Genomic DNA, 11,827 nt, shown 5'->3' on the forward strand with positions numbered 1-11,827 from the left:
CTGTTTACCATACAGTCGCATGAGGGATAAATGATGCTAGTCTGCTAACAGCGGGATATTCAGAAAATAGTCCTAGAGGAAAAGGCCAGACAAATGTTGTGATGTGAAGCATTTGTTCATCTTTTAACACGGGGTCAAGAAGTTTCGTTTTCTTTTCTTTTGAAAATAACTCAGGACTTTGGCTTTATAGAAGTGTTATGATTGCTAATGTTACTGTTTTTAATCGTTTAAGCTTCACAGTATCAAATCAAAAAGGAAGTATGTTATTTTTTTTTACAATGAACTTTCAGCTTACTCCATTAAAAACACTGAATTTGAATATGATGATATTATGATTTGTTTCCATACATTTTAGTTGTTATATATTTATTTATTGTTGCAAAATGCATTTGAAGTAAACTTCCTTTGTCTTTTCTCCTTCCTATTAAACAGACCAGTGTGAGATGAGGTACTGTATGCAGTTTGGGTAAAGTCTTGAAGCCTGACGTGAGCAGTTCAAGGTTGTGTTTTTTTTACTTGCACATAGTAATTACTATACTTCCTACAGTCATTGAACATGCCATGTGACGCAAGGGAAGTAGGTGTTCACGGGTCTGTGTGCAAACGGAGTGCAGTCTGTATGCCGAAGCATTATTAAGGCTCTGGCCAGCCAATGGGGTGGCGCCCGTTAATCCCTGCTCGGTTAAAACCCCGGGCGAGTCCGGAGGAGGCTCTAATGTGCACAGACAGTCAGTGGAGACAGAGAGCGACGCAGGCGCAGGAAGTTTTGTTCTGGGAATGTGCGATGTTCTAAAAGCGTTAACACATTTTGGAGCTTTCTGAAAGTTTTTCCACAAGAACAGACAGAGAGTGAGAGAGGGAGACGCACTGGGAGCTTTTCACACCCACTGTCGCCCTAACATCACCGGCTCTTCCTCGTTTGAGGAGAATTGCTTCAAGTTGTTCTAACAGTGCAACGACACTTTCTCTGGACGTCCCGTTGCCTCCGGTCGTCATGTCCTCCGGTGATGTCTCGGAGCAGAGTCGGCGGGTGAGCGTGCTGTCATGGAATCAGGTTCGGCGTTTGGACTCCATCCTTGGAGAGAGCGTACCGATCCACGGCCGAGGAAACTTCCCCACGCTGTCCGTGCAGCCCCGGCAGATCGTTCAGGTGAGACCCCTCTCACTAGCTCTCTCATAGTCGTTTTGCTATCTAATAAAACGCACTGAAGCAGAAGTGACAGAGAAGAGGGAAAAGTACATCTTCTCTTAGTTTCATGTATCCCCATATCGCCCTATTCTCAACAAACAGAGAAAAAAAAAGAAAGAAATTAATGAAAAACTGTTATTTTGATTAATTTGACACAAGGTGTGTTACCTTTTTGGGTGAAAGGCAATTTTAATGCTCTGCATATATAAAGATATTCCGCCACTGTTGCTCACAACTGTGTCATATGCCATCTTGGTAATAAAGTTTTTAGTAATTAGAAAATGGCAGTTTACAGTAGTCTGCTGACAGTAGGTGAGTGCAGTATATTTATTTTGCAGTGACTGTGGAGTCAATGAGATTTCACTTGCTCCAAAGGTACACAGTAACATAACTTCTAAACAAGCTTCTAATCAAAATCAGGCCTACATATTGAAATATTCTGTTTGCTCCACATTCTGCTGTTTTTCTGCAGTAATTAGGATTTGTGGCAGAACTGATAAAACTTTAAAAGATACTCGATCACTTACAGTCAGACACATTAGTGGAGATGATCTGACACTGTGACTGCAGTTTTCCACTAACTCACTAGTGCTTCTCCTCCGCAAGTCCCTTTTTCACAGTTTCTGTGAGATAATGACCACACCACAGTATATTTACTAGAATTGGAACATGTGGGGATTTGCGTGGGCTGCAGTCTTTCCGGACATTAATAGCCTGTAATCCTGGTTCATGTGTTGCTTGAGTGATTAATATTTTCTACAGTGTTCATATGGGGGAGGGAAGACCCTTGCGCGCACACACACACACACACACACACACACACACACACACACACACACACACACACACATTTCAAAGACCCCTATAATCAAAGAGGCCTACCAATGTAATCTCTCCCCTGTGATGCCTTTCTTCCATTACATAGTCCTCTAGTCATAAAGGACCTTAACCATTTTTTCTTACAATGAGCCTGCATTCTTTTTGTGGAACTTTCGGATTAAATTCTTAAGAAAATTTCTTATCCAGAATATTCTTTATCTATTGTGTTTGAGTACTAAGACGTTGGCATACTCAATACTGCTTAACCCAAAACACCAGTAAAGTTTTTTTTAACTTACTAAAACTATAGACTGTATGTAAAAGATGGATGTAGCAATTGTGACATCACTCATTGATGTCACAATTCTGAAAACATGAAGCTCATCTACAAACAACGTGCCTCCGTCCAGCTAAACTCTGCACTATTCCACTGTCAGTTTTGCAAATCTCTGAATGCAGTTTGCATGAATTTGCGCACATTGTTGACATAGGAACACTGGCTTACAAAATGCAACACGCTAAGTCCCAGTTAATTCAGTTCGATTCAGTTCAATTTTATTTATGTATTTTATGTATTTGCAAGCGCTTTGGTGACAGTGGCAAGGTTAAACTCCCTACTAACAGGAAGAAACCTCTGGCAGAACCAGGCTCAGAGAGAGGCAACCATCTTTTGAAACTGGTTGGGGCGAGTGGATGAAGACAGTGATCAATAATAACTAATAGTAGCTTGCCTCCACCAGTGTGTGAATGTGAGAGTGAATGAATAGTGGAATTGTAAAGCGCTTTGGGTGCCTTGAAAAGCGCTATATAAATGCAATCCATTATTATTATTATTAATAAATAATACAGAGAGGTGTATAAACACATAGTGAGTGGAAAAGGTGACTAAAGAAGAAACTGTGCAGTTGTGCTTGTTCAGCCTCAATTCGAAGAACAATTCGATCATGTGTCATTGTGTGAAAGAGGCTTCAAGTGACGTATACAGGTGTTTTATAGAGGAAGAGGCAGAGCGAGAGGCGGAGGAGGCAGCGGAAAGCAATTCTAAAAATTCTCTTGTTAGTTCAGTTGACATAAATATGCTTGTGTGTATTGTTTTGTTCCGTGGAAGAAATAAGTTTTGATAAGATGGTTTTGAGTGGTGTGTTTCATTTTACACTAGATGTGTAGTTTGTGTTCTGAGTTTTGAGAAGTGGAGCCACGGTTTCTGGAAATGTGTTTAAGAAAATCTGGGAAAGTACTTAATGTAGCTGTGGGAGGTGGCGTCATAACATCTTTGAACCAACACATAGCTGCTATTGCTGCTGTTAATAAGATAAAAACTAATTGAGCAGATTAGGATTTCAAGTAAGAACAAAATTGTTTAAATGTGTAGTTAAGAAGTCACACACATCCAGCTCAAAACTTTACGAAGCAGTTCAAAAAGTATGGAAGAACCTGGCAAATGCTATGGCAGCTTAGCTGATCTTATCCACTGTGAGTGTGAGGTCTATTATTTTTTTGGCCAAATGTGAAATGTTAAGATGTCTGCTGGTAGAAGCTATAAAGTGGGCTAACAACTGTTTGATCTGTTACTCGCAGATGAAACAGCTCATTTACAGAAATATATCAATTGAGTGCAACAGTAAATCCCTGAAACCACCGTCTCTGTGGCAGCTGAACATGTCAGGATTAACCTTTCTGGTGGAAACCATGAAGGCACTGCATCTATAAGTGTAGGCTGATTTGAAATTGTGTTCTGTATGACCATGCAGATATCGTGACAAAAAAAAAAATGAAGCAACACAATGCTCCCTGTTGAAAGACTTAATGTCTGCAAGTTGATTTTTATACCATGTGGCCATGAATGGAAACCAGTGGCAGTGTGGTTGGAGGGAGAGAAAGTTTTGTGATTTAAGCCACTATCAAATGGTTGACAGTAATGCGGGGTGTTTCACAGTAAATAGGCTGCAACATTCAAAACCACTAGTTTGCCACTTTTTCAACCTTCCCACCAGACAAAGTCATCCCCCTAAGTGATTTTGTAGCCACACTAGTATTTTGTTCTGTCATACTGGGCGAAGTAACTGATGGATCACAGTCCCAAAGGGTCACAGGACAATCTCTTAACAGTGTATTTGTCTAATATCCACATTAAAATAACATCTGTTTGTGGTCTGGTTGTGAGTGAACCCTGGGAGCAGTGAAGGAAAACTTTTGCCATTACTCACACTTCTGTGAACGTTGACAGCTCAAAGCCAGATCCTGTGATATCCCTCTCAGCGGACTAAACCTACACACACCCAGTGTACTACATACCGAGGAGCATCATATCACATGATGAAAAACGCAGATTACGTGACGCATGCATCATAGTTACGTAAATTGTTGAATGGGTTCATATGTGGAGGCAGAGGTATGGGTTCTTATTTTTCATGAAACCTTGAAACATTACTCCACTCTCCAGACAGTAGCGAATGGCCTGGGTTTGAAGCAGAATATGAGGATGGGATTAGTGCCTGTAATAACAGTGGGCTTGAGGGTTGGGCATGACAAAGTGTTACTGTGGTAAATGGAGAGCAGTCGCCTGAGCCGCTGTTGCCCTTGCCAGACTGTAAACCAACTCCTCAGTAGGCTATTGTTGGGACCGAGCAACATGAAGACACCACATGCTCCCAGTTCCCGTAGAGGAGGTAACCTGGGAACATTCATTTCTAGGCTGAATGTTTTTTTTTAGTGTTGATGGTATCTCTTTGGCTGGGCTTTTCATTCATGAGTTGGAGTTTCGGTCTGCTCATTTTAATTTCAAATTGAAAGTTTGCAAACTAAAACTTCCCATCATTTCTTTTGTGGACAGGGCAATAGCTATATCTGGAACACACAAGGTGTAGATTTTATTTTTACATTTTAAAACCCATACATTAAAAAATGTTTAAGGGTACTCTCGGTCATTACTCAAACTTTATAATAAATTGTTCATCACCCAATGCCTTTTTCTAGGTTGTATTTGTAAATATGATGCATTCTCAATGAATTACCTGGTACAGTAAAGGTTACATCAAACCATCTTGTGGTACAAATTAAAATTTTATAAAGTGAATCTATCTTTTGAAACCTATAGTTCATTTACTCTGGTCTGAATCAGCTGTGTTTGTAAACTTGTAGCTTTTTCCTGTAGTTTGGCTTCTTTTGACACGAGAAAACTGCAAGTTAACCAAAATGTGTGAATGCAAACCACAGGAAGAAGTCAGTGAGTTCTGGATTAGCTGATAACATGGTTATGGTTCCATTCATGGCCAACAGGGTTAGTTGCTACAGCTAGTGTACTCTACTGCATCCCAGAAAGCGAACTCAGGTGTATGCTGCTCAGACTTGGTAGCTAGGTTGGATCGAGGTTGGATCAAGTTATCACGTTATCTAAAAAAAAATCAACACTCAGGAGTTCAAAGACCAAAGTTTCTTGGTATTATTGTTTTGGTTTGCTTGATTTTAGAGTTAAAATACAAATACACAGACTACTTTTAAGTATAACTATATTTAAAGCAGCAAAAATAATTACAATGCCATAGGCAAGGATAGCTTGTTATAAAATACGGTTGGCAAAAAACAAACAAACTAAGTGTTAAACATAATGAAATTTAAAAAATACAGAGTTGCGGGTGTATAAGTTTTAATTACTAGTTTTTCCACCTCAAGTTTTCATACTGAACAGTTTACTTGCTTACACCTAAACTATTACGATTCTGTTCCAGTGCTGTATCCGAGTCTTTTAATTTGTGATTTTATATGAGATAAGTCAGATGGTTGTGAGGTTAGTAAGACTGGTTTTTACTAATAAATCCACATACACTAGAGTGGTTCTCACCAGTTTAATCTTACATGGCTGGCACAGACATCTAATACAGCAAAAGTCCCCCCAAATTGGTCCCTTGGATATATTCCTATCAAATAAAGTTTGAGTGGACTGAGACATTAAAACTTAAGTGAATCCTTGAAACTGAATCCTTCTTTGAAAACTTTTATCACAAGAGCATCATGTTTCAGCACACAACCCATTCTTGTCTAAGAGCACAGGTGAAATGAGCACCAGTGCATAAGAAATTTGAGGAAGCATTTCAAGTCAGAAGTAAAACCATCATCAGCATCCCCCACTGTCTGCCAAGCTACTGTACTACTGACTGGCTGGGTTAGTCTTGGAGTGGATTTGAAGGTCAGGGACTCATAACTCCTCATTTGATGTCGCCATTTACTTGGCACAGGGATAATCTGTCTCACTGCCCAGAGCTCTCATTGGCGTCCAGGGGACTATGTGCTGGCAACTGGCTGGGTCATTTCAAACAGCTATAATAAAAACACACTTTGTCCACAGCTTAAATGAAATAGTCAAGGAAACTATTAAGATGCCAGAAGGAAAGTGGAAAGACTGTCGCCAAGGCGTTGTCAACACCAGACAGTCTGGTGTGTTTGCAATTCTTTTTGTAATGTGTTTTTACATCACTGTAAGTGTTAGGCTCTCATCAGGTGCTGGTGAGTCATTTGGGAAATGTACCATCCTGTTTTATGAGTGGTAAAGGATGCATTCTGTGGGGCTAGCACAGCTGTACTTCCCCATACACTACTTTTGGGACTCCCAAACAAACACATTATAGTGTGCTGTTAACTCAAACCAACTGTTTAAGTGTGAGGTCAGTGAAAATACTTTCTGTGGGTTTCCCTTGGATAGGTTAAAAAAATCTCTGCAGTCTTGTCCACTGGACTGAAATCCTGCATAATTTCTCTCTGCAAAAATATTCTCTCTACCTTTTCTCATTAGATTTTGGAGTAATGGGGTTTCTTTAGTTCATTTAATAGCACAATATACTATATATATTTGGCTGCTCTTGAAGTGTTTGCTTGTTGTTTCGTTTAGGTTTAGGTAACAGAAAACTAGAAGTATACTGGATTTGTGGTCAAACTGATTGAATTATTAGAAATATGTGGCTTTTTTTCAGAATCTGTAGTTTAAAAGGTTTTAAGAAACTACCATTCAGTTGTCAGGACATGTAGCATTTCATTGTCTGTGTATTAAGCACAGTGCATGATACTGTATGTTAGATTGCCTTGGTATAATCATTACATATTTAGTGGCTCCATAGTATAGTAGTTTACACATTTAAGTAGTAAGCAAAAGATTCCTGGTTTGATTCTGGGAGGAGACACAAATCCTCCAGTGCTGGGTTAGAAAGGACCTCTGGTGTAAAAATCAAGTATCCAAAACTACTGGCTGTGGTAATTGCTTGTGAATGAGGCAGTAACTGAAATTAGCTTTCTTTTTAAATAATTTTATTTAGTTTGTTTAATATAAATAAACAAGTTTATGAAAACACCAATTTGGGGTTTTAGGTGGAGTAGTAACAAGTTTACTCATCCAGTTCTTCTTATGTGATCTATCTCTAGCTAATGTGCTGATTACCAGATGTGGTCATTAAAACAATGGCTTCAGGACACAACTTAACCTAATTCACTTGGAATTAGGTGGAATAAACAACAAAATGCATGTGGAAATATGAGTTTTAGAAATCTTTGAGGATTATTAAATTCACTCTGGGTTGGATTAGACTGTGTGTGTAGCTAGTTAAGGGTTTTAAAGTGTTTTGTCTCTCTGATCGACTAATTTATGGTTCTAGTGAAAACAGTAGCTAGGAATAAAAAACAAAACCAACGACTTTTTGATGTGTCAGAATCATTTTTTAAAAATTTGTTCCCTGAATGACCAAATATGGGAGAAAAGTTTAATAAAACCAAAAATGACATATTCTGATACATTCTAATATTCTTGTCCAGGGTTAGAGTTCAGCTTAAGGCTTAGAGTAAAATTTTAGCATTCAGTATGTGTGCCCTGTATTTTTTGCAGGTTAAACGTAGCATTATGGTTATACTCTCTTTCAGTATATAGGATTACCTGACTGGATAGGCATTGCTTGTCTCTACGCATTCAGTGAAGAGACATCACACCGTTGAACAGTAACATCAGATTCCCATAACATAGTGAGAGCGTTTTAATGAATTGTGAACAGCTGTGCTTTGGATTTCTTCAGACTTGGCCTTGTTAGTCACCCCCCCCCCCCACCCCCTGAGTGTGATTTGAGTGATGTAACAGACAGGAAGCACAAAGATCTTAACTGCCTGTAGTTCTGTAATTTTCCCAAGAACCACAGCAGTACATCTGTACAGTGTGTTCCAATAACATTATAAACGCCTTTTTCAATTTGGTCCACATTCATGAGTTTAAAAGTTCAAAGCTCAACAGTTCCTTTTATGAGTCACTTACACCTGTCAAGCACAGACATGCCGCATCTTTTCCACATCTTATCTCTGTGGAGCAGCTTTTTGAGATAAAAAAAAGCTACAGTCAGCTGCTCCCTGAAGCGTAATTTATGGTGCCACAAATATCTGTCCGCGTACACGGTTCTAGTTGCACAGTGAGCGGAGAAGGGTTTTTAGATGTGCTCCTATTTTGTTCTCCAAAATCCTAACAGTGCGTCGCTGGATGTGCATGACCTATGTGCCTGTTGAAGATACATTAGTTGACAGGTGGGTTGGAATAGGGTTAGGGGTCACAGCGGAGTTCACCAGGAATGGGAAAACCATGAAAAAAAACGTTGGTTTTACTCGGTTTCAATTCTTGCTACTTGTATATTGTAACTTTGCTTGTGTCTGCAGCTGGCTGATAGACTAACAACACCCCAAGCAAGAGTAGCCCACACACCGGTTGTGGCATATATTTTGTACACTGCCTCCATCACCAAAAAAGCTCTCTATGGGTAGACGGACCGTCCTCAGACTGCCTGAGGACTGTAAATGTGTTACCCCTGCTGAACCATAAATCCCGCTTTATTCACTAGAGGTCACCACAGTGAGTAACTACACATATTTGATTTGGCAGATTTTTACACCAGATAAACTTTCTAACACAGCCCCTCAGGGGACTGGTATCTTTCACTTGTTAAGTGGAATTTATGGTGCAGTGGGGGGAAACGCATTCGCAGTCACCTGGCAATCTGGCTTTGGCCCGTCTATTTATAGAGAGCTCTGTTGCCAGAGGGAGGTTTGTGGGTGCTCCTGCTTATGCTGTCGCTGGTCTGTCACTTTATAATGTAAATGGAGGTCATCTCTTTGAGTGAGAGACTACACCAATAAGTAGTCACTTAAGTGCCAGTTGCTCTTTAAAAAAGCTGCAGTGTTTCGTTCACTCCAGAGATGTGTTCTTCATGTAAGCCCTAAACAATAATAAAACATAGCAACTACTTTATTATGCAAGGAAAGATTAAAAAAAAATATAATTAAACGTAATGAAACTCAATTACAAATTTATGCTTTATTGTGCGTTCTACTTTCACAATAAACCTAATAAAGTGTTTAGTCTCTCATTTTGTGTCTTTTCTCTGTGTCTTTACTTTCAGGTGGTCAGGGCTCGACTGGAGGAGCATGGCGTGATGGTACGTGATGTTAAGCTGAATGGTTCAGCAGCCAGCCACGTACTTCATGAGGACAACGGCCTTGGCTACAAAGACCTGGACCTGATCTTTGGCTTGAGTTTGACTGATGACAAAACCTTCCGGCTGGTGAAGGACGTGGTGCTGGACTGCCTGGTGGACTTCTTGCCCGAAGGGGTATGCAGAGACCGAATCACAGCCCTTGCCCTAAAGGAGGCGTATGTTCAGAAGCTGGTGAAAGTTTGCAACGAGACAGATCGCTGGAGCCTCATCTCACTTTCCAACAACACTGGCAAAAACGTGGAACTGAAGTTTGTGGACACGCTGAGAAGGCAGTTCGAGTTCAGCGTCGATTCCTTCCAGATTACTCTGGACTCATTGCTGCTGTTCGACCGCTGCTCGGAAACAGCCATGTCCGAGACCTTCCACCCTACAGTCCAGGGAGAGAGTATGTATGGAGACTTTGAGGAAGCTCTGGATCACCTCCGCTCCAAGACCATCGCCACCCGCAGTCCAGAAGAGATCCGGGGCGGCGGCCTGCTCAAGTACTGCCACCTGCTGGTGCGCGGTTTCCATCCATCTTCCGCAACTCAGATGAAACAGATGCAGCGCTACATGTGCTCGCGCTTCTTCATCGACTTCCCCGACATAAGCGAGCAGCAGAGAAAGCTGGAGGGATATCTGCAGAACCACTTTGCGGGCATGGAGGACAAGCGCTATGAGTATCTGGTGACTCTGAGACAAGTGGTGGATGAAAGCACTGTGTGTCTGATGGGACACGAGCGCCGGCAAACGCTGGCTCTTATTTCTGCCCTGGCGTTGCGTGTAATGGCCGAACAGAATGCCATCCCCGCTCTGTCCAACATCACCTGCTACTACCAGCCTGCTCCCTATGTCAGAGACGTCAACTTCAGCAATTACTACGTGGCGCAAGTTCAGTCACCCATGGCTACGTGCAGTAACTCTTATCAAACATGGCTGCCTTGCAGCTGAGCAGTGTCTTTTATCACTGCGTGGAAAGTTTATGTTTCTTTTTCTTTTTTGAACCTTTACTTTGATGTAAGCAGAACATTCATTAACCGAAATGTTCACTGTAAGGGGTCAGTGTTGTGTCGAACAACCTTGGCTGTAGAAGACAATCCATTCTTCTCAGTGTGAAGCTATTTACTGGGTCTGTGAGCTGTACATCTTAAGTTTCTAGCTCTGCTGCCTTCACGGAATAGGTCTTTGTTTTGTTAGATGAACTTGCGTTTCAAAACAGGAAATTATATTTTCAACGTGTGCCTGTGATTTGTTTTGAATTTTTAAAGGATAATTTGGTAGGGAAAGTGAAGATCGTAAGGAAAGGAGGGAGGCAAATGACATGTACTAAGGTTTGGCCAGACAGGAAGGAATCTAACTGCCAACTTATTGCTCAGGGCATTTTCATCTAAAAAACTTTTGTGCCCTAAACATTCAATTTATAGGTCACACAGCTATTAGCAACTACACAAAGTTTAACTTGTTATTGACCCAGCGCATAAAAGAATCTTCTGTCTTGCTGTCTGATCATCTGCATATTTACAGTACAGCCCAATTCACTACCTTATTGTTCTGTTTACATATTTTTCCTGTTGTGTTGAATGATTATCACTATTGTCATTTTATTAAACGATTTTTTTAAACAAGTGATGATAAGAAAGCCGGTTGCACAAATTTACATATGCTCAAGCATCTAAACCTGCTGCAAGTGGAAAATGTTAGCAAATCGACTGAATTGTGTTAGAAATGCGACAGCTGAAGACATAAAACAAGTTTCAGTAATGTATAGTTATAACAGCGATGGAGCTCTTTAAGCTAGAACATGATGGATGCTGATGCATTGGGATTTTAGGGTGTCATGTGCTTGGTATCCCTGTAACAATGTAGCTTTGTTATTTTGACCCCCAACTTTGTTGTTTTGCCAACTCTTGTATCAAAAATATTCCACTAAGTTATATCAATTAACACTGCTGTAAAAAAACAAAAAGAAATCTAATATGAGCCATTATAATTATACCTTTTTGTTCTGGTATTTCATAACCAATGTGGATGTATATGGAAAAATATGAAGGCTTTATATATGAACTTTTTCAGTTTGTGTCTGATGTAGGCTCGGGTCTTAATGAAATGTAAATACTGGTTACGAAACCAAACTTTTTTTTTTGTCATTTTTTTGTTCTGACTGTGGTTTCAGCTGACCTGACTGGGAGGGAAAAGGACCAAAGACATTCTTTGTGTAGCATGACAAACAAGGACTGTATATGTTTTCAAGTGCCTGAATATGACCTTTGTAGTAGTTGTTATGTATGAACTGCTTTTGAATCTTTTTCATTCAGGTTACTGTAAA

The 11,827-nt window shown here is 40.3% G+C and overlaps 1 protein-coding gene across 1 annotated transcript; it reads left to right on the forward strand.

Moving 5' to 3' along the window:
• Window positions 1–648: 648 nt before the first annotated feature.
• Window positions 649–11,616, forward strand: LOC102212696 (protein FAM46A-like). Its single transcript, XM_005752597.1, has 2 exons — window positions 649–1,150; window positions 9,427–11,616. Exons 1-2 carry the CDS (start codon window positions 995–997, stop codon window positions 10,450–10,452), a joined length of 1,182 nt encoding a protein of 393 aa, XP_005752654.1. The 5' UTR covers window positions 649–994; the 3' UTR covers window positions 10,453–11,616.
• The last annotated feature ends 211 nt before the right edge of the window (window positions 11,617–11,827 follow it).

Source organism: Pundamilia nyererei, unplaced genomic scaffold (genome assembly GCF_000239375.1).
Source record: "Pundamilia nyererei isolate P.nyererei 1_Seehausen unplaced genomic scaffold, PunNye1.0 scaffold00367, whole genome shotgun sequence".
NCBI classification, from domain to species: Eukaryota; Metazoa; Chordata; class Actinopteri; order Cichliformes; family Cichlidae; genus Pundamilia; species Pundamilia nyererei.